At 44.5% G+C, this 24,887-nt stretch overlaps 1 protein-coding gene across 1 annotated transcript in view; it reads left to right on the forward strand.

The window, feature by feature from the left end:
* Window positions 1-22,289, forward strand: part of LYAR (Ly1 antibody reactive) — a 72,226-nt gene extending 49,937 nt beyond the window's left edge. Inside the window, exons 6-9 of the mRNA XM_030192597.1 lie at window positions 1,000-1,420; window positions 1,545-1,631; window positions 13,930-14,015; window positions 22,104-22,289. Coding sequence (XP_030048457.1) covers window positions 1,000-1,420; window positions 1,545-1,631; window positions 13,930-14,015; window positions 22,104-22,241 — 732 coding nt within the window. The 3' untranslated portion in view covers window positions 22,242-22,289. The remainder of the gene's footprint in view (window positions 1-999; window positions 1,421-1,544; window positions 1,632-13,929; window positions 14,016-22,103) is intronic.
* The last annotated feature ends 2,598 nt before the right edge of the window (window positions 22,290-24,887 follow it).

Here is a 24,887-nt window from a genome sequence, read left to right on the forward strand (position 1 = left end):
TTTCAGGAATGTTATAACACATCAGTATCTCTATTCGCATTGAAAGTGAAGACACTGTGTAATTCTCCCTTAGGCATTGTTATCAGCCATGCAGCCAGTAAGGAGTTTACAAGCTGACACCATTTAAAGATAAGACTTGTGAATCATCAATGCCGGACTATTAGTCAAAAGATAAGAAGTATTGCTTTGCTGAATAAGTGTTGTGGTTGTGCGAACTAATTTAGGATATTTGTCCTGTGAAGGAACGTTATAACGTTTTTTTGTATCCTTATTTGCATTGAAAGTGAATTTAGCAGTGAATTGCTCCATTGAAGTATGAATGGTTGTATGATTGATTTATAATGGATTTAGATAGATTGATTTGTACCTAGGTAGCAATAATAGGAAGTATTTCCACATGATAGTGGTTTGTATAAATTTTTCAGTAAAAAAGAAGAATACTAAAGTATAGTTAATAATTGTGGAGTTTTTTGACTGGCATTAGATGTAATGATAAAATTGTATGCTCAGTTTGGAAAGTTTACTCGATTAGTATTATCTTGAATAAGGGTGAGATAGATTTGCATAAATACTGCCTCTTCTCATGTATTTTCATTAGTATGGTATGGCAGAACTGGTAAACAATCATTTTGTTACATTTTTTTTTATATGTAATCTGTGAGCTTTATTGTTTCTAGTATTTTAGAATCATAAATATGGCCACTCTGGGCTTGTCTTGTTGCACTTTGCTTACTCTTGCATTGCATGACCGCTTCCAAAGGAGTGAAGACACTATTACTCAATGACTTTTTGCTAAACTGGGACATAGATTAGTGTCATCACTTTCTCAGTGAATGAACCTGGATTCAGAATAACATTCCAAGAGTTCACAGAGTTTCAGCTATTGGACCAATGCTCACTTTACAGAAGTTTAATACAACAAATATTGTCCTACTTATATTAATTTATACATTCTTGTGAACAGTTAAGATCATAGCTTACATTTCTTGCCATTTTCAGCCAAATTTAAAAGAACCTGGAAGTGAGCAAGAGAAGAGATCTCAAGAGGTGGAAAGTCAGCAAAGAGAATGTGAATCAGCATCTGGCGAAGCCAATGGTGTGACCAAAGAAATCAATGCAAAGAAAAAGAATAAAAAAGCGCGTAAAGAAGAGAGACAGAAGACTAAAAAGAAAGAAAAGAAAGCATTAAAATTAGAAAGCCAACAGGAAGATTTGGGAAAGAAAGGGAAAAAGCGAGAAAGAAAAGACTCTCTTATGGATGAGGACAGGGTCCCTGGGGAGAAGAAGAAAAAGAAGCAGCAGCGGGGGAAAGAAAGTGCCACATGCTCACAGATGAATGGAGATGGGCAACATATTGAAATATCTGAACAGGGAAAAATAAAAACTAACGTCAACAAACGAAAGCGCAATCATTCTGAAGGTACTGTGTCCATACAACACATGTTATGTCATAGATGGAATTTTGGGTCAGGCTGATGGTAGCTTTTTGCAGCAATTTTATAACTGTATGATGATTTTTTATTCTTGTATTATGAAACCCATAGGTGAACCATATTTCAATCCCAAAAAACTAAATAGTGAACCAGACGTTCCAGCAGATGACACAGAAGAAAGTGCAAGCAGATTGAAAGGTACTGTATATTCTCAAACTCTTTCTAAGATTTCTATAGTCTCTGATTATCCTGTAGACCAGACCAGATGCATGGCTTTCATTCCACTACTAGCAGGAGGCAAGAACTAAAACATCTCCGGTGATGACATCAATTTATAAGGAGTTGTGCCCTGAACAAATCTCATTATTATGTCTCCTGCAAATGGTGGGCATTTGCTGAACTCGTGCTGCAGATTGGACCAACAGTTTCTGGGACTAATTTTCACTGGTGAAGCATAGGCAGTGGAAGTGATCTGGCCTGCAGCTTGCTCCTTGGCTCTTCTACTTTCTTAGAGCTGTTAGTAGGCAGCTTTTGCAGAATTGCCCTACTTGATTGCCCAGGTATAGGTTTCCCTGTAAATAACAGAGAAGCTCATTGAGAAAAAGGTGGAAGGAGCACCAATCCTGGAGAGCCTTAAGAAGCACTCCAGGGCCATCCGTCTCTACATACATAAGTACATAAGTATTGCCATTCTGGGAAAGACCAAAGGTCAATCGAGCCCAGCATCCTGTTTCCAACAGTGGCCAATCCAGGTCACAAATACCCAGCAAGATCCCAAAAATGTACAAAACATTTTATACTGCTTATCCCAGAAATAGTGGATTTTCCCCAAGTCCATTTAATAACAGTCTGTGGACTTTTCCTTTAGGAAGCCGTGCAAACCTTTTTTAAACTCCACTAAGCTAATCGCCTTTACCACATTCTCTGGCAACGAATTCCAGAGTTTAATTACACGTTGAGTGAAGAAAACGTTTCTCCGATTCGTTTTAAATTTACTACATTGTAGCTTCATCGCATGCCCCCTAGTCCTAGTATTTTTGGAAAGCGTGAACAGACGCTTCACATCTACCCGTTCAGCTCCACTCATTATTTTATAGACCTCTATCATATCTCCCCTCAGCCGCCTTTTCTCCAAGCTGAAGAGTCCTAGCCGCTTTAGCCTGTCCTCATAGGGAAGACGTCCCATCCCCTTTATCATTTTCGTCGCCCTTCTCTGCACCTTTTCTAATTCCACTATATCATTTTTGAGTTGCGGTGACCAGAATTGAACACAATATTCGAGGTGCGGTCGCACCATGGAGCAATACAAAGACATTATAACATCCTCATTTTTGTTTTCCATTCCTTTCTTAATAATACCTAACATTCTATTTGCTTTCTTAGCTGCAGCAGCACACTGAGCAGAAGGTTTCAATGTATCATCAACGACGACACCTAGATCCCTTTCTTGGTCCGTGACTCCTAACTTGGAACCTTGCATGACGTAGCTATAATTCAGGTTCCTCTTTCCCACATGCATCCCTTTGCACTTGCTCACATTAAACGTCATCTGCCATTTAGACGCCCAGTCTCCCAGTCTCGTAAGGCCCGCTTGTAATTTTTCACAATCCTCCCACGGTTTAACGACTTTGAATAACTTTGTGTCATCAGCAAATTTAATTACCTCACTAGTTACTCCCATCTCTAGGTCATTTATAAATATGTTAAAAAGCAACAGTCCCAGCACAGAGCCCTGGGGAACCCCACTAACTACCCTTCTCCATTGAGAATACTGACCATTTAACCCTATTCTCTGTTTTCTATCTTTTAACCAGTTTTTAATCCACAATAGAACACTTCCTCCTATCCCATGACTCTCCAATTTCCTCTGGAGTCTTTCATGAGGTACTTTATCAAATGCCTTCTGAAAATCCAGATACACAATATCAACTGGCTCCCCTTTATCCACATGTTTGTTCGCCCCTTCAAAGAAATGTAGAAGATTGGTGAGGAAAGATTTCCCTTCACTAAATCCATGTTGACTTTGTCTCATTAATCCATGCTTTTGAATATGCTCTGTAATTCTGTTCTTATATAGCAATCAGGAGAATAGTCCTAGAAGAACGGAAATCCCCAGATGCAGGCTTTAAAGGAAACAAGACACTGAGCAATCTGCACTTAGTCCCAGCGCAGAACAGCCTGCATCCATCTTTGGGAAAATGTAGTACTACTACTGTCCCAGTTGGGTTGCATGATCCGCCAGGAGTTCCAGGACAGGGAGGTTATGATGAGGCTTCGGGTCTTTCACTTCAGGTGACCATTAACTCCTGAAGGGGTCTGAGGTGGTATGCCTAGTACCAGGGGTGACTCTGTTACCTGATACCATGTATGACCTTATATGGATCTCTTCTAAGAATATGGTGTCTGCTGTTAATACTTGGAGGTTGTTGTGGCTCCAGCATTTTCTGGCCAATACATCTTCCAGGACCCACCTCGGCAGGCTTACATTTAATAGAATGCTCTTATTTGGGAAGAACTAGAGAAAATAGTCTGGGATCTTGGAGAATCAAAGTCCCAGAAGTTGCCAGAGGATAGATAGATCCTGGAGCCATGCTAAATATAGCTTTAGCCGGCCAGGTTCTAGAGAATCCAGAAGGTATAGCCCTGGAAAGGCAGCACCCTCTCAGGCAGACGAATAGATATATTTCAACTCTTTCATAGCTCCAGAAGGCCAAGAGGTGAGGGTTTCAGCCCCACCCTCAGGAACTGTACTTCATGGTGAGTACAGCGGGTCCCCTTCAGGATGGTTCCATTTAGCAGTTATCTAAGCAACTTTATCAAGAGTGAACCAAGAGTTTCTGGATATCTTTCAGTACAGCTGCACCTTTGGAGTTTATCTCCCTTCTCAACATCTTTGTGGTTTCTCCTTGCACCTTAGCCAACAAATATTGGGTCATAGAGTCAATGCTAGAGAGGTTTCTACAACTAATGATTAGAGGTTGATACATTATTTTGTAGTGCTGAAGAAGTATGGTACCTTCTGACATATTTCAGATCTCAAAAGGATGAATAGGTGTCTCAGAGTACCTCACGTTTGCAAGGAAACACTTGCATTCTGTCGTTAATTTGGTTTGAAAGGGGGATATTTTTTTCTAATCCTGTTGGAGGCTTATCTTCATATTACAGTACACGAGGATCACCAAAGATTCCTCAGATTTTGGAGTAACATTTTCAATTCAAGTTCTTCCCCTTTGGATTGGCCGCAGCCCCACAGACTTGTTCAGAGTGTAATGGTGGTTGTTGAAATCTTCTTGTGCAAGGAAGGCATCATAGCCAAATCAGAGTAGGACAGTTGGCAACATCAGAGTGACCCAGACCTTGGACTTGCTAAGTTTGATCACAAATTAACTTAATGTCCCCCTTCCAATAGATTGACATTTCTGGGGTCCCTCTTTATAAGTTTGGGCAGGGTCTTTGACAAAGTTAAAAATGGCCAAGTTGATTATTTGTAATTTTAGTTGTATTTTTTAAATTATATTCCACTTTGCTTGTTCCAAAGAATGAAAAGATGGATTATAAATTCTGAAGTTTGTACTAAATTGCAGGTGATATTTAAAAGGCCATTAGGGCCGGGAACCTGCTCCAAGTGTTGAGATCCAAGGCTTCCACACTCAATGAGGTACCATAGGTGAGAGCTCACATGTGGCACTTGCATAGTGCTGTACTGTGTAGGTGGCCTCCTCTTAGGAATTCAAGTTGTTTCTTCCAGCTCTCACTGCGAGCATGAAATGTAAAAAAGGGGGGGGGGGATGAAGGGATATATTTGGGGAATTACATTAAGGTTTAAGGACATGTGCTCAGAACATAAAGACCAGATATTTACCTTTAAACTGTTTATTTACAATACAGGTAATGCAATAATGTTAAAAGGCAGTTTTTAGGGATCTTACACAAGGGAAATGTGCCACAAGATAAATATTGTTAGAAAGTCTGAATTGTAAATTAGGTTGCATTAGTAGTAACTCACTTTGATGGAGTCTGCTGGTTGGAGTGATGAAGGAGATCCTTGCTGGAAAAGAAGTGGTTTTTTAAACAAAAGTTTTATTTATCATTTTACTTAATTACATTCACATTTATCACGTAAATGTAAGGAAAAACAGAAATTAATATAAGGAAAAAGAAAAAACATTTTCTCACAACAATATATATAATTGTCCACAATTGGGGGATCCAAGATCAGGAAAATAAGAAAAACACCAAGTGGTTAATCTTACAAATTCATATTTTCTGAGGGAGGAAGGTTAATCGGTAATTGCAGCCGGTACAGTGGTAACTAAAGGAAGTTGCTGCAGAGGGTTCTTCATCTGTTCTTTTTAAGTCCACAAACTTTTGTAATTTCTTGGGTTCAACAAATAAGTAATAAGGAAATAAAACACAAAGGAATCGCTCTAGGAAGGTCCCACCTAGGGCAATGATTCTTGGCTTAAAAGCCAAGAGTTCACACCTCCTAGTCTGCGATTCCCTTGATATATCAGGAAATATATTTATCTTTGAACCAAAAAAACTATCAGCCGTATATCAGAAATACAATTTCAAAACATTGTTCCTATCTAAATCAAAGGCAAAAGTCACTAGTAATATAACTCTGTATAGGGTATTTTAGGAAGATTTATCATTCTCAAGTTATTTTTCCTTAATTGGTTCTCCAGAAGTTCCACTTTTTTACAAGAAACATGACTGTCCTTCATTACTAGATTAACTGATTTTCGTAGAGAAACCATTTCCGTAATCAAAGTCTCTATTTTTATATCTTGGACTTCCACTTTGTTAGATTAGTATTGATAGAATCACATAGTTATTCCTGAAAAATTTTGACATCTGAAGAAGAGAATTATTCACACTCTGCAGCACTTCCCATAGTGCGTCCTTTATGACATTTTTTGGCTTCACCAGGTCCAATTTCTCCACAGAAACCGCTCCAGATATCTTCGGGGGGAAGAGCTCACTCTCCAATCCCCCAGTTGGTTTATTATCCGGAGTCAATGCTGCGCCAGGACCTCCTCGGATCGCGTGAGAATCCTAACCCACTTCGGGCGTTTCCACTGTCGACCTCCATAGCGAAGCGTTACTGTTTCCGGGTCTTGGAGAGGTCATGCCAACAGAGGGACTCAAAGTCACTCCTTCTCCACTGAGATTCGGCAATAAAGCCTTGCTGTTCCCCGAAACAGGAACCGATATCCCCGACGTTATGACTCCGAATCTCTCCAAAGTAGACTGAGAAGTGGTGGGAACCCTAGCCGTGTTCGAGGAGGACAACACCACGGCTTTGCCTTTTTCCTTCCCCATTCTCTGGGGAGCGCGCCTACTTCTTCAGGTATTCTGGTGTAAAACGGGAACTCAACTAACGTACGTCCTCCCTCGACACCACCTTGGATCCTCCAGTTTGGGACACTCTTTGTTTGGTTTCTCCTCAGAGGCCTGTCTGATATGGGTAACCCTTCAGCATAGCCCTCTAAGTCATTGAAACACGGAAGCCCCTCCACCGTCTTTTTGTTGTAGAGTTGTCTGGAGCCTGGAGAAAGTCTTATCTTGGAGGTGTGAAGTCCTGCATGACCCAGGGATTCAGTGAAGGTCCATAGAGGTGCAGATCAGGAGGAAGAAGCAGAGCGGAACAGAGAGAACTCGGAATGTTCCAGGGTTTTATAATTTCTTGTTGGTCCATAGGCTGAAGTCAGGTGGGGTGTATTTGATCCAATGAAAACAGGGGTAGGTTCTCTTCTGGTTTTTGAAAATGCAGGGTGGCTGGTCACATGTTTAATGACATCATAAGAGGTCCTGGCTGGCAATCTGCTTTGATATACATCCAGAAGGTATTTGACAGGAGTAGATGGGCCTTCTTTTGTTAGATTAGGTAGACAGATGGGCTTTTCAGTCTCTGAGTCATTGTCTGTGAGTTTCATCCAGTCTTTTTGATTGTTGTCAATATGCAGACTTTTGTTCCTTGGAGATGTGGTGATTGACGTTTTAAGCTTTCACCTGGCTAACTTTTGTTACACTGGTATCAGTGGTCTCCAGGGGGAAGGCGAAGGTCAGATCAGTTTATCTGATACTGCTCCATGAAGTCTTTGCAACTAAAATATATATACATTTGTATCTCATTCCAGCAAAATCAATAACTCTTGAAAATTCCTCATACCATGTTACAAGCAGATCCAGTCTATCCTGGTTGTTGTCCAGGGACAGTCTGTAGAAGAGCATAGACCTGGAGACACTAGCATATATGGTAGTGGTGACGAATGGGATACTAACAGGCTAGTTTGCTTGTTACCAGGCCTGTGTACCTCACGGTCTGTAGTCAGAGGTGGAGGCATCCTGGCCCTTTACCATGTGCTTGAGCATGTTCTATCTCAGATACATGGAAAAGCAGTCTGGATATTTATAATCCTTGGAGATGGGGGAGATTCCTTGGGATTGGAGAAGAGTGGATGTGGTCCCTCTTCACAAAAATGGTAACAGAGAAGAAGCTGAAAACTACAGGCTTGTAAGCCTCACTTTGGTTACTGGAAAAGTAATAGAAGCAATGCTGAAGGGGAAAGGATAGTGAATTTCCTGGACTCCAATAGGTACACAAGATCCGAGACAACATGGTTTTACAAAAGGTAAATCATGCCAAACAAATCTGATTGAATTCTTTGAGTGGGTGACAGAGAATTGGATCGAGGACTTGCACTAGATGTAATCTACTTAGATTTCAGCAAAGCCTTTGACACGGTTCCTCATAGGAGGCTCCTGAATAAACTTGACAGGCTGAAGTTAGGACCCAAAGTGGTGAACTGGATTAGGAACTAGTTGACAGAGAAGACACCAGAGGGTGGTGGTTAATGGAATTCACCCAGAGGAAGGAAAGTTGAGTAGTGGAATGCCTCAAGGATCGGTGCCGAAGCTGTTCTGTTCAGTATATTTGTGATCAACATTGCAGAAGGTTTAGAAGGTAAGGTCTGCCGTTTTGTGGACAATACTGAGATTTGTAACACAGTGGACACTCAGGAGGGAGTGGAAAACATTAAAAAGGATCTGCAGAAGTTAGAAGAATGTTCTAATGTTTGGCAATTAATATTCAAAGCAAAGACGTGCAAAGAGATGCACTTAGGGAGTAGAAATTCAAGGGAAACAAATGTGCTATGCTGATATGTACAGACAGGGAGAGAGAGATTGGGGTGATAATATTTGAGGATTTTTGAAGGTGATGAAACTGTGACAAATTGGTGGCCATAGCCAGAAGGATGCTAAGCTGTATAGAGAGAGGTGTAACCAGCAGAAGAAAGGATATGTTGATGCCCCTGTACAAGTCATTTGGTGAGGCCCCACCTGGAGTATTGTGTTCAGTTTTGGAGGTCGTATCTTGCTAAAGATGTAAGAAGACTAGAAGCTGTCCAGATGAAGGTGACAAGAATGATATGCGAATTTCACCAAAAGACATATGAAAATAGACTGGAAGAACTGAATATGTATACCCTAAAGGAGAGGAGGAACAGAGGAGATATGATACAGATGTTTAAATACTTGAAAGGTATTAATATAGAGACACATATTTTCCAGAAAGGGGAAAGTGGTAAAACTAAGGACATGAATTGAGGTTGCGGGGTGGTAGACTTAGGAGTAATGTCAGAAAAGTCTTTTTCACGGAGAGGGTGGTAGATAAAAAAAATCTGTGGCGGAATTCAAAAAGGTGTGGGATGAACACAGATGATCTCTAATTAGAAAATAAATGATAAAAAACCCCCAAAACTTAAAGGGTTGTATTTGTGTTTGCATGTCAAGTGGTGCTTAGATGGCAACTCTGGCTGCATCAACTAAGGCCGATGCTAGACTGGCTTGTACGATCTGAGTCTCTCATATGGTGATCCGGTTTAGGGTAGGCTGGAGAGAACTTCAACGGAAACTCTAGTGGTTTGGAAAAAGAGGACAGTTCCAGGCAGATGTTTACAGTCTTTGTCCCTCAGATGATGAGATGGATTTGGATAGGCTGGAGTGGGCTTTGACGGCATCTCCAGTAGTTGGAACATTAGGACAGAGCCGGGCGAACTTCTTTGGTTTATATCCCAGAAACACCAAACAAAGACCATGATCAAGTAAATAATATCACGTTCATTGTTGATTTAAATCTTGAATTGGTAATAAATGTGACTGTTGGGCAGACTGGATGGACCATTCAGGTTTTCAATCTGCTTTCACTATGGTAGATATCTGCCATTCTACTTCCAGCACAGGTATTGGAGATTCTAGTCATTTAGTTTAATCCATTTCCAAAATCAGCAGCCTTGACTGGGCACAGATAGTCATTGATTATTGGAAGGTCTTGCTTCAGACTCATATCTTCATATAATAATCACTATATGGAGGAGTGGCCTAGTGGTTAGAGTGGTGGACTTTGGTCCTGGGGAACTGGGTTCGATTCCCACTGCAGGCACAGGCAGCTCCTTGTGACTCTGGGCAAGTCACCCTCCATTGCCCCAGGTACAAATAAGTACCTGTATATAATATGTAAGCCGCATTGAACTTGCTATGAGTGGGAAAGCGCTGGGTACAAATGTAAGAAAATAAATGTTGACATATTCTCCACTTTGGTGCACATTAAGCCCCTGAGAATTTCTCTAAACTGAACTGTCGCTTGGGCTTCCACTTTTGCTGCAATAACATCACCAGCATTGTCAATTTTTCCAGCTTTGGCATAATAAACCTGACTCACTTTGCAGATCTACATTAGAACTCTACATTTCCTCTAGAAGTGCATTGATCTTCCCTCTCATTGAAATAACTTCTCTTGTACTGTTCTCATCCTATGATTGCTTCTGCTTTGACCTCTGCAGGGATACTGTAAGATCTTTTAACCTTTTGTTTTCTCTCTTTTTAACTCTTGCCCCTACCTCAGTACCCTGTATTACTCTCTTTAGCACATCCCACAGTACACCTATTGTCGCCTCCTCATTACTTAATGCCTGATAGTCCTCAGTAGCTCTCTCCCTGGTGAATCAACTCTTTTTGCATTGATACATTCAACATCCAGATTATTCTTGGACATCTGGGGGAGGTCATAGAGAGAACTAAGTGGTTTGGTCATGATCTAACAAAGTTATTAGTTCAAAATTGCAAGCCGTGATGCAAACTCCGAGCCCTGAACTGATCAGAAAGATCAATTTGTGGATAAGAACTGTGAACTTGGGAGAAGCAGGAGTAATCCTGTAGGTCTGCATGCTTGCACCCCAGTTCCCACTATCCTACTACCCATTGATTGGTCCAACTGCTAAAATGTCACCATATTATGCCCTCCCAATTTTATTGTAAATGACCTAGATAAATCAATTTATAGGCAGTATATCAAATACTTAAATGCCTTAATTCTGCAACACAGCTAAACCAAAGATCGTATTGACACTGTATAACCCTCCCTATCTTCGACCCCTAATGTGCCTGAAACTTACCTGCCTTACTCGACCCTAACATCAAATTGTATTTGTTCCCTACCGGACTTGGCGATCACCTTTACGGTACTATGTAAGCCACATTGAGCCTACAAATAGGTGGGAAAATGTGGGATACAAATGTAACAAATAAATAAAGACAAACTATAACAATAGTTAATTGTGAAAACTCTATTGCTTTCTGCAGGGTTTTGACCAGAAACCCCGCTTGTCCTTTTTCCATCCTCCGCCCCCGACCACTAGGTCAAAAAAGAGTGCCCTCCCTAACCTGTCTTTCCACAGCTGGAGCACCTTTAAAATCAAGACCCTTACAAAACAAAATGGCCACTCCTGCTCCATTAGAACACTTCATGGAACGACAAATATCTGTTGATGTGTTCTTCAAATTGGTGAGAGCTCTCCTTTTCTCTCAAGTCCACAACTTCCTAACATTAAAAAAAAGAAATATGTATCAAGTGTTATCATTATTCACTTAATTAAATTGCCACTCAGTCTCTCTAGTGCTGTATGATTACAGCCCTTCCCCCCACCCAAAGCATTCCAACCATCAATGTATTCCAACCCACTCCACACATACCAAACCCCACACACACACTCTTCTTCCATATACGCCCAAACAAGCATTCTGGGTGATGGGTATAAGTGCTAACATCTCACAAGAATGGTGAGCATTGGTCCTGTCAAACCCACAAAAAGTACATTAACAACCTTCTGGGTCATCAAGGGCTATTCCCCTGGTTCCTTCATTGTAATATTCAACCCTACAAACCTCACTCCGGGCTGGCTGCCATTTAGCTCATTGCAGCGGCAGGGGACAATCAGTGTCATGGGATATGGTTGCTTCTCAAGGTGTGCATGCCACAACCCATTCGTACAGATCACAAGCCCATCCCAGTCCACTCAATTGCCACAGTCCAAGCCATCACTTCTGTGTAGCTCTGTTGTCAAAAGGGAAGACTGTTCCTGCTCACTTGCACATTTTCTCAGGCTCCATAACCGTATAGACTCTTCAGGAAAGTGAGTCTTTAAAAGGTCCTCAGCCACATTCACTGTAGAAAAGATAACACTCTCTTCTTTTCATAAAATGTGTAACTTCTTTGGATTATCTGCTGTACATTATGAATATGAAACTTCTTTTTATCTTCTCTATATTGCATTCACAACTTATCTACTGAGAAAGGCATGAACTAAAATCCACTTCAGGGCTGAAATCGGCAAACAGCATCACTTCATTTTTATACCGGAGATCCTTTCTTTTCCTGGCTTCTTTGCAAGATCAGTTCTCTGTGTTGGTAGTTCAACAACATTATCAAAATTATGCGAGACTGGCTGATGCATTTGACCACCACATGGCCACTCTGGCGCTCTCTGAATAATTGTATCCATCAGCAGTGGCAGATCCTCGAATATCTCCCTGAGGATCTGCCCAACATGGATCTTAATCTGTCCCGCCTCTTCCCTTTCTTTGAGCCCTACCACCTGCATGTTGTTTCTATGAGAGTGGTTTTCAAAGTCCTCAATCTTCTGGAGGATTCTCTGCAAAGCCTCTGTGGTACTTGATTCCTTGCGCAAGTCACCAAGACCATCTTCCGCTGAGGAATATTGACAGATCTGCATTTTTCAGCCGGCCAACCACCTCCTGCAGTTCTGAACTGATAGGCCCCACTTTGGTCTGGATCTGATTTAATTTATTATTGATTGTAATGTTGCCTAACTGAATTTCCACTGTTAAGGAATCTGTCACTTGGCAAGCTCCTGCATTATCAAAGGATTCCCCGCCATAAAGTCACATGGCTTGACGGCCTCTGCTACTTTTGCACCATCTTGTCATCATAATGCACAATACACTCTGTCATTGTTTGCTATTAGAACATAAGAATAGCCATACTGGGGCAAACTGATTGTCCATCTAGCCCAGTATCCTGCTTATAGTAGTGGCCAATCAAGGTCACAAGAACTTGGCAGAGTCCCAAATAGTAACAAGATTCCATGTTACTAAACTCTGGGACAAGCAGTGGCTTTCCCTATTTTTATCTCAATAACAGACTATGGATGTTTCCTCCAGGAACTTGTCCAGACTGTTTTTTAAACCCAGGTATGCGTGTTCCAAAGCTTAACTATTTGTTGAGTGAAAAAATATGTCCTCCTATTCATTTTAAAAGTATTACCATGTAACTTTGAGTATCCCCTAGTCTTAGTACTTTTTGAAAGAATAACCAATCCTTAACTTCACTGAAGTTGTGGGAGTTTTAGTGGCTTTCTTGCCTTCCTTTTTCCTTATTTTATAATAAGATTGAAATTGGACAACTTCTGTTGCAGTACCAGCTGGCACTGAGTTAGAGAGGTACAGGAGCTCAATGAGGCATGTTCACAAGACCTCTTGTTTCTAAAATTTTGTTGTTACTCTTTATTGATATCTGTTTAGTGATATGCTGTAGTTCTTATCTTTATGAAACAAATCATTTCAAATTCATGTTTCAACAGTTTTCTTAAAGTGAGCTACCACTGGTTGACTTGGTAATATAACAGCATTGCTATGCACTGTTTACAAGACATCTGGGTTTGATTCTTGGACCCTGTCAGGCCTGTACAAGTGGTAGATACAGTGGGAGTACCAGATTTGCACAGCAGGGTCAGTTATGGGTAGGATTCAAGACAAATGAATACAAGCTGGTTATAGATGGAGAAGGGTAAAAAATAATTTCTTGTAGTTGCATCAGAAGGCTAATTGAACTACAGACCTAACTCTCGGGGCAAGAACAAATTGTGGAGGAAGGAACTTACTATGCTGTTCATAAGGGAACACACTGTTTTATAAATGAAGAAATTCTAGGATTGTGATTTTATTTTTGTAATAGTAACTTTCATACACCAAATGTCATTTGTATATAATACTTTGTTATTTGAAGCAGGAACATCTATTCTTCTCATTTTTAAGAAAGAAATTAATTGTCATGATAAAGACTGAAATCTTGAATGTAAAGGAAGAAAGTTAATAAAAACCTGGCATGCATTTTCTTTTAATGGATTTGTAGGGAAATTTAACTGGAAGGGGACCATCAAGGCTGTTCTGAAACAGGCACCTGACAATGAAATATCAATCAAAAAACTGAGAAAAAAGGTAAGGCAGATGGAAGGGAATTAATGTTTAAATTTTGAAAGAAATATCATATTCATTTTACTGTACATTGTTGAAATGTTTTACTTACAGGTAGTATTGATTATATATTAAAATAAAATTCAGAAAGTAAAGGGCTAAAAGTTAGACGTTTTGATCTAGATCTGTTTTGATCATGAGTAAGTCTGAAAGGTGACCTAAATGACCACTGGAGGGATTAAGGCATGACCCTTTCTTACTCCCCCAGTGGTTACCCCCCCCCCCCCCCCCCCCACATCTCAAAGATGTGATAGAAACAGTACATACCAGCTTCTGATAACTTCAGATGTTATGGCTAGGTCTATTAGAACAGCAGTCAGGTCCTTGGACTAGCCCTGTAGTTGGTGCAGTGTTCTATAGAGAAGGGAACCCTGGCCCATATCCCACTCTAACTGTTGTGGTGGAAAGTGTGAGCCCTCCAGTACCCACTAAAAACCTACTCTTCCCACATATAGGTGACACTTGCAGCCATAAGGACTGTTGTAGTGGTGTACAGTTGGGTACAGTAGGTTTTTGGTAGGTTTTGAAGGGCTCGCCATACAATATAAGGGTGTAACAGTGAGATGTGTACCTGAGACCTTTTATGTGAATTCCAATGCAGTAGGGTGCTCCACTGCTTTGCTGGGATGCCTTTCTGACCAGTCTACTAAGAATGCTGGCCCAGCTTGTTCTTGTGCATTTTTCCCTTGGACTTTGTTTTTCTTTTTTCTGATAATTGTCACAAAAGAAAAATGCACTGAGCACAAAACCTCTATGAAATGTCCATTTTCTAAACAAAAAGATAGCGATTTTCGAACCAGAGAAACATGTATGATCGCCACTTGATTTTTGGACATTTTCAGCAAAACGTCCAAAATTGGATTTAGAAATTATATTGAAAATGCCCCTCCACACCTATTAGGTAACTATAGATTTCAGATGCTTTCTTTGGTTTGAAATGTTAACTCTGGAGCTCATCCTTGTGGCTCAGGTCTCAGTTCTGTGGTATAAGAGATTAAAATATGAGTTTCCTTTCCTTTGGGGTTGTTGGGGTTTAGCTGTGCCATAAATGCGAAACAGTCAGTCCCTGAAAGAGCAGAAAAATAGCTGTTGCAGTGACCACCGCTGGTCAACTGGGTGATATTGAGAGTAAATGATTAGTAGTAGTAAATCTTGGAGATTTCTTTCCAGCCCTTTTGGTAAAGGAAGGTGTTTGATGGATGGAGGGGAGAGTGTTCTACCAAAAGTTAAGAATATGTAAATAAAATACAAATAACAAGGTGTTTAAATGTGGTTAATCATGAGCAAAGGTGACGTTGCATATTTGTACATCAGAGCAGGCAGAATTATGCTGATATTAGATGGTAGATCTAATGATGGAATGAGACCAGCTAGTAAGGGAAACGCTGGCACATTGCATCCTGCCATGTGGAAGAGGCTTTGATGTTTAGTCCATTTGCTATTTTCATTTCTATAAAATTGTAACTTTGAGTTTTTACCTGACTTTATGCTTTGAAGTAGGCATGGGGAGTAATTTTATAACCTGACACCTATAAAAATTTTCCAAAACACTCCCGTTCTATGCCTGCCTTATGAAGGGCAACATAAGTGTTTATTAGGGGTCTGCAAAAAGGAACGTGGGTTTTTTTTTTTTTGTTCATTTGGCCTTTTTTTCCCCAATTATCAGGCATTTTAAAATTGCTTCACATAATTCTTTTTAAATAATTTTAAGATGTTAGAACTTTAACATGTGTAAATCAATTTAATGGTTGCTATTTCTTAGTAAATGTACATTAAATCTATTTTATATGTACTACATTTAAGAGATGCTAATGAGTGCATATGCGTAGTGTATGTGTTTCTACAATAATCCCTACTAATGTACAAATTCTCTTACACAAATGTTCTCCAAAGCAGGTGTAAATATATGCATGTACTTGGTATGTACGCATGCATTTTATAAAGTACAGCTCCACCACAGCTGCATCCAAACTATACCCTTGTGAATTCCTTACTGTATATCTGATGAAATAGACCCTATGCGTCTATGCATCTAACTTTTCAAGTATGTATAACCCTGTGTAATTTTATATTCCATATCATCATGCTGATCAATCCATAGACTGGTGGGTTGTGTCCATCTACCAGCAGGTGGAGATAGAGAGCAATCCTTTTGCCTCCCTATATGTGGCCATGTGCTGCCGGAAACTCCTCAGTATGTTCTCTATCTCAGCAGGTGGTGGTCACACACAGCAGCAGCTCTGGCTAGGCCTCCAAGTCTAATTTTTAGGTTTTGTTGAGTGCCTGGGGTTGAGGGCTCTCAAGTGCAAACCTGGTGGCGCCAGGTCCCTCCTTTTCTCCCCCCTCCCGCTGGCTCCGTTGAAAAAAAAAAAAAAAATTTTGAACGTCTTTAAGGGCGTTTATTTCGACGTTTATTTAAACGTTTATTGCAGCTACTCACTGGGACACCAGGTCGTTACAGCTCGGAGCGAGAAGCAGGTAATTTTTACCTTTTTATAGCGGACAGGGGGTTCCCCGATTGATCTCCACGTGGCCTATGGCGTCGGAGGGCAAGGGCGCGAAGAATCGCTCCCCGGACCGCGTGTGCGCTTCTAGCGGGGATGCGGGGGTTTTAAAATCTGATTCGCCCTTGTTGGGTGTCAGTTTGGAGACCGGTCAGTGTCCCGGGTCTTCCTCCGGCGCGGTGGTTTTTCCCGCCATAAACGCCCATCCCCCGCTGCTCGCCTCCGCCATCTTGGCCAGCCACTCTGCTCGGACGGCTTCTTCTTGGGCCGCCCTTGAGCTGGGAGACATTCATGCCATGGCCGCCCTTGATTTGGGCGACGGCAAAAAAGCGGCTAAAGTTAAGCGCCGTTCTTCCCGCGCGGCTCCTTCGCGGAGTGTCGCGCCGGACGCCATCTTGGATGCGCAGCATGGTTCTCCCCCGCTCTTGCGAGCGCCGGTTGAGGGTGCGTCTAGGGCTGTGGCCCAGGCTGCTGAAGTGCACAGTCTGGGGGTTTCTCCCCCGAGTTTATTTTGCTGCTGCATCAGGCCTTTCTTATGCAAAACGCTGCCCCTTCTCCCTTGTCCGATAAAGGGGTTGAGGCCCCCGGAAGTAAACGCCCTCGGGTGGATGCCCAGGCCTTAGAGGACGCTGTTTCCTCTGATGTAGATGAGGGCAGCGTATCTGAGTTCTCCCAACGGTCCTTTGGGGATTCCTTGGAGGAGACGGATTCCCGCTCGGATGGAGCGGATGACCCCTCTGCAGCACGGATCTTTCGCTCAGAGGATTTGCCCACCCTGTTAATGCAGGCCATGAGCATTTTGAAGATTTCCTCTCCGGAGGACGTCTCTCCCTCAGCCCCTGTTGGCTCCGCCATTATGCTGGGGACGAAGCGCCCGCCTAGAACCTTCCACATGCATGATGCCATGCACACCTTAATTTCGGCTCAATGGGATGTCCCAGAAGCGAGCCTCAAAGTGGCTAGGGCTATGTCCCGCCTCTATCCTTTGCCTGAAAGTGAGCGTGAGGCCTTTGTTTGGCCTACCATGGATTCTTTAATCACTGCGGTGACTAAGAAAACGGCGTTGCCGGTGGAAGGTGGCACGGCACTAAAGGACGCCCAAGACAGAAGATTGGAAGCGGCTTTAAGGTCGTCCTTCGAGGCGGCTGCCTTAAGTTTGCAGGCCTCAGTTTGCGGCTCCTATGTGGCCAGGGCGTGCTTGACGTTGGTGCAGCGGGCTTCCCCCTCGGATCCTTCCTTGAGGGCTGACTGGCCGGCCCTGGAATCGGGCTTGGCTTATTTGGCAGACTTACTGTATGATGTCTTGAGAGCCTCTGCTAAAGGCATGGCTCAGACAGTCTCTGCGCGGCACTGGCTTTGGCTGAAACATTGGTCTGCGGGCCTGGCTAAGTTGCCTTTTAAAGGCAAGCTGCTCTTTGGGGTCGAGCTGGACAAAATCGTGACCGATCTCGGCACGTCTAAGGGCAAGAGGTTACCAGAGGTCAGGGCTCGGGCCAGTGCTCGCCCCGGGATCTCCAGAGGACGGTTTCAAGAAGCCCGTCGGTACCGCCCGGGCAAGTCGGGCTCCTCTGCCCCCTCTTCCTTCAAAAGGAACTTCTCCCCCAAGCAGCATTCCTTTCGCAGAGACCGCCGTCCCGGAGGTACGCCCTCTGGTCCTCCCCCAGGGTCTCGTACCCAATGACGGGGTCTTGGTCCATGGCCCAGTGCAGATTGGAGGACGGCTGTCCTCGTTTCTGGGCGAGTGGACCAAAGTAACTTCAGACGCTTGGGTGCTGGAAGTCATCCGAGACGGCTACAAGCTAGAGTTCTGCCGACCCTTAAGAGACGGGTTTGTACTCTCTCCCTGCAAGTCTCCGGTCAAAGCTGTGGCAGTGCAGCAGACCTTGGACAACCTGATCCGCCTGGGTGCGGTCGTTCCGGTGCCAGAAAATCAGATTGGCAAGGGACGTTACTCCATTTACTTTGTGGTACCAAAGAAAGGAGGTTCTGTCCGGCCTATCCTCGACCTCAAAGGGGTCAATCGGGCCTTGAAAGTGCGGCACTTTCGCATGGAGACTCTCCGCTCTGTTATAGCGGCAGTGAAGGCAGGGGAGTTCCTGGCATCCTTGGTCATCAAGGAACCTTACCTGCATATTCCCATCTGGCCTCCTCATCAACGCTTTCTGCGTTTTGCAGTCCTGGGACGACACTTCCAGTTCAGAGCCCTTCTTTTCGGGTTGGCTACTGCTCCGCGGACCTTTTCCAAAGTAATGGTGGTCATCGCGGCCTTCCTGCGAAAGGAAGGAGTACAAGTCCATCCTTATCTGGACGACTGGTTGATCCGAGCCCCCTCTTATGCAGAGTGCGGCAGAGCTGTGGACCGGGTAGTTGCTCTTTTGAGCTCCCTGGGATGGATCATCAACTGGGAGAAGAGCCAGCTGCGCCCGACTCAGTCCCTGGAGTATCTGGGAGTTCGATTCGACACCCAAGTGGGCAGAGTGTTCCTGCCAGACAATCGGATTGTCAAACTTCAGGCTCAGGTGGACCAGTTCTTAGTAGCCTCTCTTCTTCGGGCTTGGGACTATGTGCAGCTGTTGGGCTCTATGACGGCCACGATGGAAGTAGTGCCCTGGGCCAGGGCTCATATGAGACCACTACAACACTCTCTGCTGCAGCGCTGGACTCCGATGTTGGAGGATTATGCTGTGCGCCTTCCCTTGGACCCAGCAGTGCGCAAGGCGCTGAGCTGGTGGAGGCAGACAGACAAGTTGTCTGCGGGAATGCCTCTGGTGACCCCGGAGTGGATTGTCGTCACGACGGACGCCTCTTTGTCGGGCTGGGGAGCCCACTGCTTGGGAAGGACAGCGCAGGGGCTCTGGTCTCCTGCAGAGGCAAAGTGGTCTATCAACCTCCTGGAACTCAGAGCCATTCGGTTGGCGCTTTTGGAGTTCATCCCGGTACTGGCGTTGAAGCCAGTACGGGTCCTGTCGGACAATGCCACGGCTGTGGCCTATGTCAACCGCCAGGGAGGTACCAAGAGCGCCCCTCTAGCCAAGGAGGCCATGAATCTATGCCAGTGGGCGGAAGCAAACCTGGAACAGCTGTCAGCGGCCCACATTGCCGGAGTCTTGAATGTCAAGGCGGACTTTCTCAGTCGCCATACCTTGGAGCCCGGAGAGTGGCAGCTATCTGCTCAGGCGTTCTTGGACATCACGAAGCGCTGGGGCCAGCCGAGCCTAGATCTGATGGCGTCATCGGCCAATTGCCAAGTGCCGCGCTTTTTCAGCAGAGGACGGGACCCTCGATCCCTGGGAGTAGATGCTCTTCTCCAACAGTGGCCGACACAAGAGCTTCTCTATGTGTTCCCGCCCTGGCCCATGTTGGGCAGGGTGCTAGACCGGGTGGCAAAGCATCCGGGCCGGATAATCCTGGTGGGTCCGGATTGGCCCAGACGTCCCTGGTATGCGGACTTGATCAGGCTCTCAGTCGACGATCCTCTGCGGCTGCCAGTGGAGCAGGGCCTGTTACATCAGGGTCCCGTGGTGATGGAGGATCCCTCCCCCTTTGGTCTTACGGCCTGGCTATTGAGCGGCAGCGTCTGAGAAAGAAGGGCTTCTCAGACAAGGTCATCGCCACTATGCTGAGAGCGAGGAAGCGCTCTACTTCTACTGCTTACGCCAGGGTTTGGCGTATCTTTGCAGCGTGGTGTGAAGCAGGCTCACTTTCTCCCTTCACTGCTCCAATTTCTTCAGTGTTGGCGTTCCTGCAAGAAGGTCTGGAGAAAGGCCTGTCGCTCAGTTCCCTTAAAGTCCAGGTAGCGGCTCTGGCTTGCTTCAGGGGCCGCCTGAAGGGTGTTTCCCTGGCTTCGCAGCCAGATGTGGTGCGCTTTCTCAAGGGAGTTAATCACCTGCGCCCTCCTCTGCACTCAGTGGTGCCTGCGTGGAATCTCAACCTGGTGCTACGAGCATTGCAGAAGCCGCCTTTTGAACCCTTGTCAAGGGCATCTCTGAAAGACCTGACGTTGAAAGCAGTCTTTTTGGTGGCTATCACTTCAGCCAGAAGAGTTTCCGAGCTCCAGGCACTCTCATGTCGAGAGCCTTTTCTGCAGTTCACTGAGGCAGGAGTGACTATTCGCACAGTGCCTTCCTTCCTGCCCAAGATTGTTTCTCGCTTCCATGTGAATCAGCAGCTCTGTCTCCCTTCCTTTCGTAGGGAGGACTACCCAGAGGAATACTCTGCTCTCAAATATCTGGATGTGAGACGTGTCATCATCAGATACTTGGAAGTGACCAATGATTTCCGGAAATCGGATCATCTGTTTGTCCTGTTTGCAGGTCCGCGTAAGGGTCTGCAGGCTGCTAAGCCTACAGTGGCAAGATGGGTCAAGGAAGCCATTGCAGCGGCTTATGTGGCCGCGGGGAAGGTGCCGCCTATCCAGCTGAAGGCTCACTCCACTAGAGCTCAGGCGGCCTCTATGGCAGAGGCCGGGTCCGTCTCCTTGGAAGAGATTTGCAAGGCGGCAACTTGGGCTTCGGCCCATACCTTCTCCAGGCATTACCGCTTGACTGTGGCTGCTCGGGCGGAGGCCCGGTTTGGAGCTTCAGTGTTGCGGTCAGGGATTTCAATGTCCCGCCCTGGGTGAGTACTGCTTCGGTACATCCCACCAGTCTATGGATTGATCAGCATGATGATATGGAAGGTAAAATTATGTATCATACCTGATAATTTTCTTTCCATTAATCATAGCTGATCAATCCATAGTCCCTCCCAGATATCTGTATTGGTTATATTCTGGTTGCATTTCAGGTTCAAGTTTAGTCTTCAGTTCCTGTTCAGGAGGACTTCGTGTTCAAGTTTTTCATTGGATTCTTCAAGAGTTGAGACGAGTTTGTGTTACAGTGAGCTGCTGCATTCCTCTCCCCTCCGTTTTACGGGGCTGGATTGAGACTTAAATTCTGCCGGCACTCCCTCCCGCTTCGTGCGGCTGTAGGGCAGCTTTGTACCCCTCCCGCTTCGGCGGTGTTAGGGTCAGTCAGCTCCTCCCGCGGTTGCGGTTGCAGGATAAGCCAGATCCCCCCGCATCGGCGGGTGTGGTGTCCCTCCCCCGCTCCGTGGGGATGAGCTGGACGGATTCCCCTCCCCCACTTGTGTGGGGAAGAGCTGGGTTAATTCCCCTCCCCCGTTTCGGCGGTGGTGAGCTGGGCAGAGTGTCCCTTTGTGGGTGTAATTCTCGAAGTGCTGAGTCCTGCGGATGGAGCTTGGATATCGACATACTGAGGAGTTTCCGGCAGCACATGACCACATATAGGGAGGCAAAAGGATTGCTCTCTATCTCCACCTGCTGGTAGATGGACACAACCCACCAGTCTATTGATTGATCAGCTATGATTAATGGAAAGAAAATTATCAGGTATGATACATAATTTTACCATAGCTATTTTCCACATGTAAAAATGTGCTTTACATATGGAAAATGCTTTATAAAATGGCCTACTTTGTGTGACAACAAGGAAACTGTCCAGCAGTGAAACAGTTTTATAAAGAATGTGTTTTTTGTTTTGTTTTTTAGGTTTTAGCTCAATATTATTCGGTGGCTGGTGATTCATTATATAAATCTGAAGATGATCTTATGGCTACATTTAACAAGAAAGTACGGAACAATCCAAAATTTAGAGTTTTAAAAGAAAAAGTGAAACTTTTAGTTTAGGAAACTGTGTGTCAATAGGGACAGTTATTCAGCCTCTGCCTCCACAAATGTAAAAAAAAAAATATGATATAAGGATCCTATCTTCCTTCCCCTGTGCCTCTTTTATTAAATGCACAAACATTTCAGACTGTATGCCTAACTGAATTTGATTCTCAGAAAATTTTAATTATTTCCTTTTATTATAGAAAATATATTTTGCAGAACCACTATACTTTCATTCTTTTGACTGACAATAAAAGATGATTGCTGTTTTACAAAATGCTCATACTTTTTATCAATACTAAACTGTGCCCAGTGTTTTGCTTCTATTTCTTTATTATGTATATAGATTATAGATATATATAGAAATAGATTATAGATTTAGGTAAGAAGAATCAGGGCCGCACATCGATTAAAAATTTTAATCGCATGATTGATCGCATTGACCCCCCCCCCCCCCCCCCCCATTTCCTCCTGTAGAGTGCAATATATAGATAGTAATTTTGGTGCCTTCCCGCCCACCAAAAGAGCGCAGTTACTGCAGTTTTTCTACTGTGGTGAAGAGAGAATTGTGTCTGTAGTTTCTCTTCACGTCCGGTTCAGAAGATCTTCTTTTTGGTGCCTTTTTAGCTCCTTTTTATGCAATTTTGCACTGTGCCTTGTCAGGGTTTTCTTCCTGTATATTTTTAGTTAGTTCTTGCTGATTTTTAAGTTTCCTTTATTTTCTGCCCCTTATGCCACATTTAGGCCTACACTCCGGTCAGGTCTTTCCCATGACTTTTTCTGTGGCGCCTTGCCTTAGTTTTTTTTTTTTTTTTTTTAGGCACCATTGTATCTTTTGATTTTGCTTTGGAAGTTTTTCCTTCCATGTCCACTGAAGTTCCCAGTAGCTTTAAGCACTGTTCCCAGTCCAATCGGATGATCTTTGGTGAAGATACCCATTATTGGTGTCTTCAGTGCTTAGGGCCCAACCATAGCCCTGCCAGCTGTATCCTTTGTCTTTGGATGAAGAAATGAACTCAGGTTGCCAGAGAGGCTCAGTGCAAGAGAATTTTTTGGAGCCAGATCCAAGTCCTCGATGGCATCAAGGTCGTCAGTGTCTAAGACTGCATTGGGAGCGTCTGTCAATATGGCTGCTTTGTGACCCATTCACACTGGGAGCAGTGGTGCGTCAAGGACTTGACATTGTTCTCGTCGGCACTGAAGAGTCTTGACGCCAAGCTTTGGGTGAAGGCCAAGAAGCATCAGCATTGGTCATCCTCAACGCATGGTGCTGGGAGCTCCAGGACAACGAGGGATTCATCACCTGAGAAGCGTCAGTACTGGGAGAATCGCTCCCTCTCTATCCAGGAGGTGACAATGTGCATGTCTCCAGGCAGTCAGGACCCAGCTCCCGTCTTGTCCCCATCAGTTCTGTAGCCTATCTTGGAGCCGGTGCTGCAGCCTTTCCCAGTGTCGGCTCTCGAGCAGCGTAGCTGGGCCTTGCTCCCTGAGCTGCTGGATGGCATTTGGTATTGGGGGCGCTTGCGCCCGCCATACATCCCATTGCAGCCCCACTTGGACCTCAGCCTGCGTGCGGCCCCGGTGTCGACTGCCACCCAAGTCGGTACCCTTTCGACGTTGGTGGAGGAAGCTTCGTCAGAGTCGAGGTGTAAGCCGACTCCTCGATGCCCCTCTTAAAGACGTGGCTCCTCAAGGTAGAGGCATGCTCGGTCTCAGCCCTCCCACAAGGAGTTTCTGACTGACACCGTTGAGAAACGCTCATAGGAATCAGAGGAGGATCCAAGGTACGTTTTGGAGGATGAGCCCTATGGGTGTCCCTCTGAACCCTCCCCTCCACTTGAAAGGAGATAGTTTGCTCCGGAGAGCCTTTTATTTGCCCCTTTTGTGAAGAAAATGGCTGATGCTATTCCATTTCATTTGGAAGTGGAGGACGAGCCCAGGGCTAAGATGCTTGAGGTTCTGGACTACATGTCTTCTCCTAGGGAGGCTGTGACTGTCCCTGTCCATGAGATACTCAAGGAAGCCCTTGATGGGAACTGGGAATCCCCTCTTTGGTCTCTGTCCTGCTTAAGAAAATAGACACCCAGTATTGGATCCACAGCACACCTGGTTTTGATTGGCCTCAGTTGCCTCACAGTTTCATTGTGGTGGAATCCACTCGAGAGAGAACTAGAAGTTCAAGAGACTATGCCTCGGTGCCCCCAAGCAGAGAAGGTAGGACCTTGGACTCTTTTGGTAGGAATATGTTCCAGGCCTCGATGCTCGTGTCCCCTTATACTGTCTAACCAGCTCTTTACGAGGGGTACTTGTGGGACCCAGTGCACCAGCTAATGTACTTGGCGGACTCTCTCCTACCAGAGCAGGCTGAGTCAGTGTGACAGCTGGCCAAGCAGCAGAAGATGTGTTGAATGTTCTTGTCCAGGGGCACCTATGACACCTTTAACATGGCTTTCAGGATATCTGCTCAAAGTATAGCAATGTGTAGATTCTCATGGCTGCATGTTTCTGATTTGAAACAGTTGGTTCAGCAGAGGTTGGCGGATGCCCCATGCCAGGGGATAACCTTTTTGGAGATAAGATTGAGGAGTTCGCTGACCAAATCAAAAAACATACAGATACCATCTTTTCTCTCTTCCACCGGGCACTTTCTGCATCAGCCTTCTC

Source organism: Microcaecilia unicolor, chromosome 2 (assembly GCF_901765095.1).
Source record: "Microcaecilia unicolor chromosome 2, aMicUni1.1, whole genome shotgun sequence".
Classification (NCBI taxonomy): domain Eukaryota; kingdom Metazoa; phylum Chordata; class Amphibia; order Gymnophiona; family Siphonopidae; genus Microcaecilia; species Microcaecilia unicolor.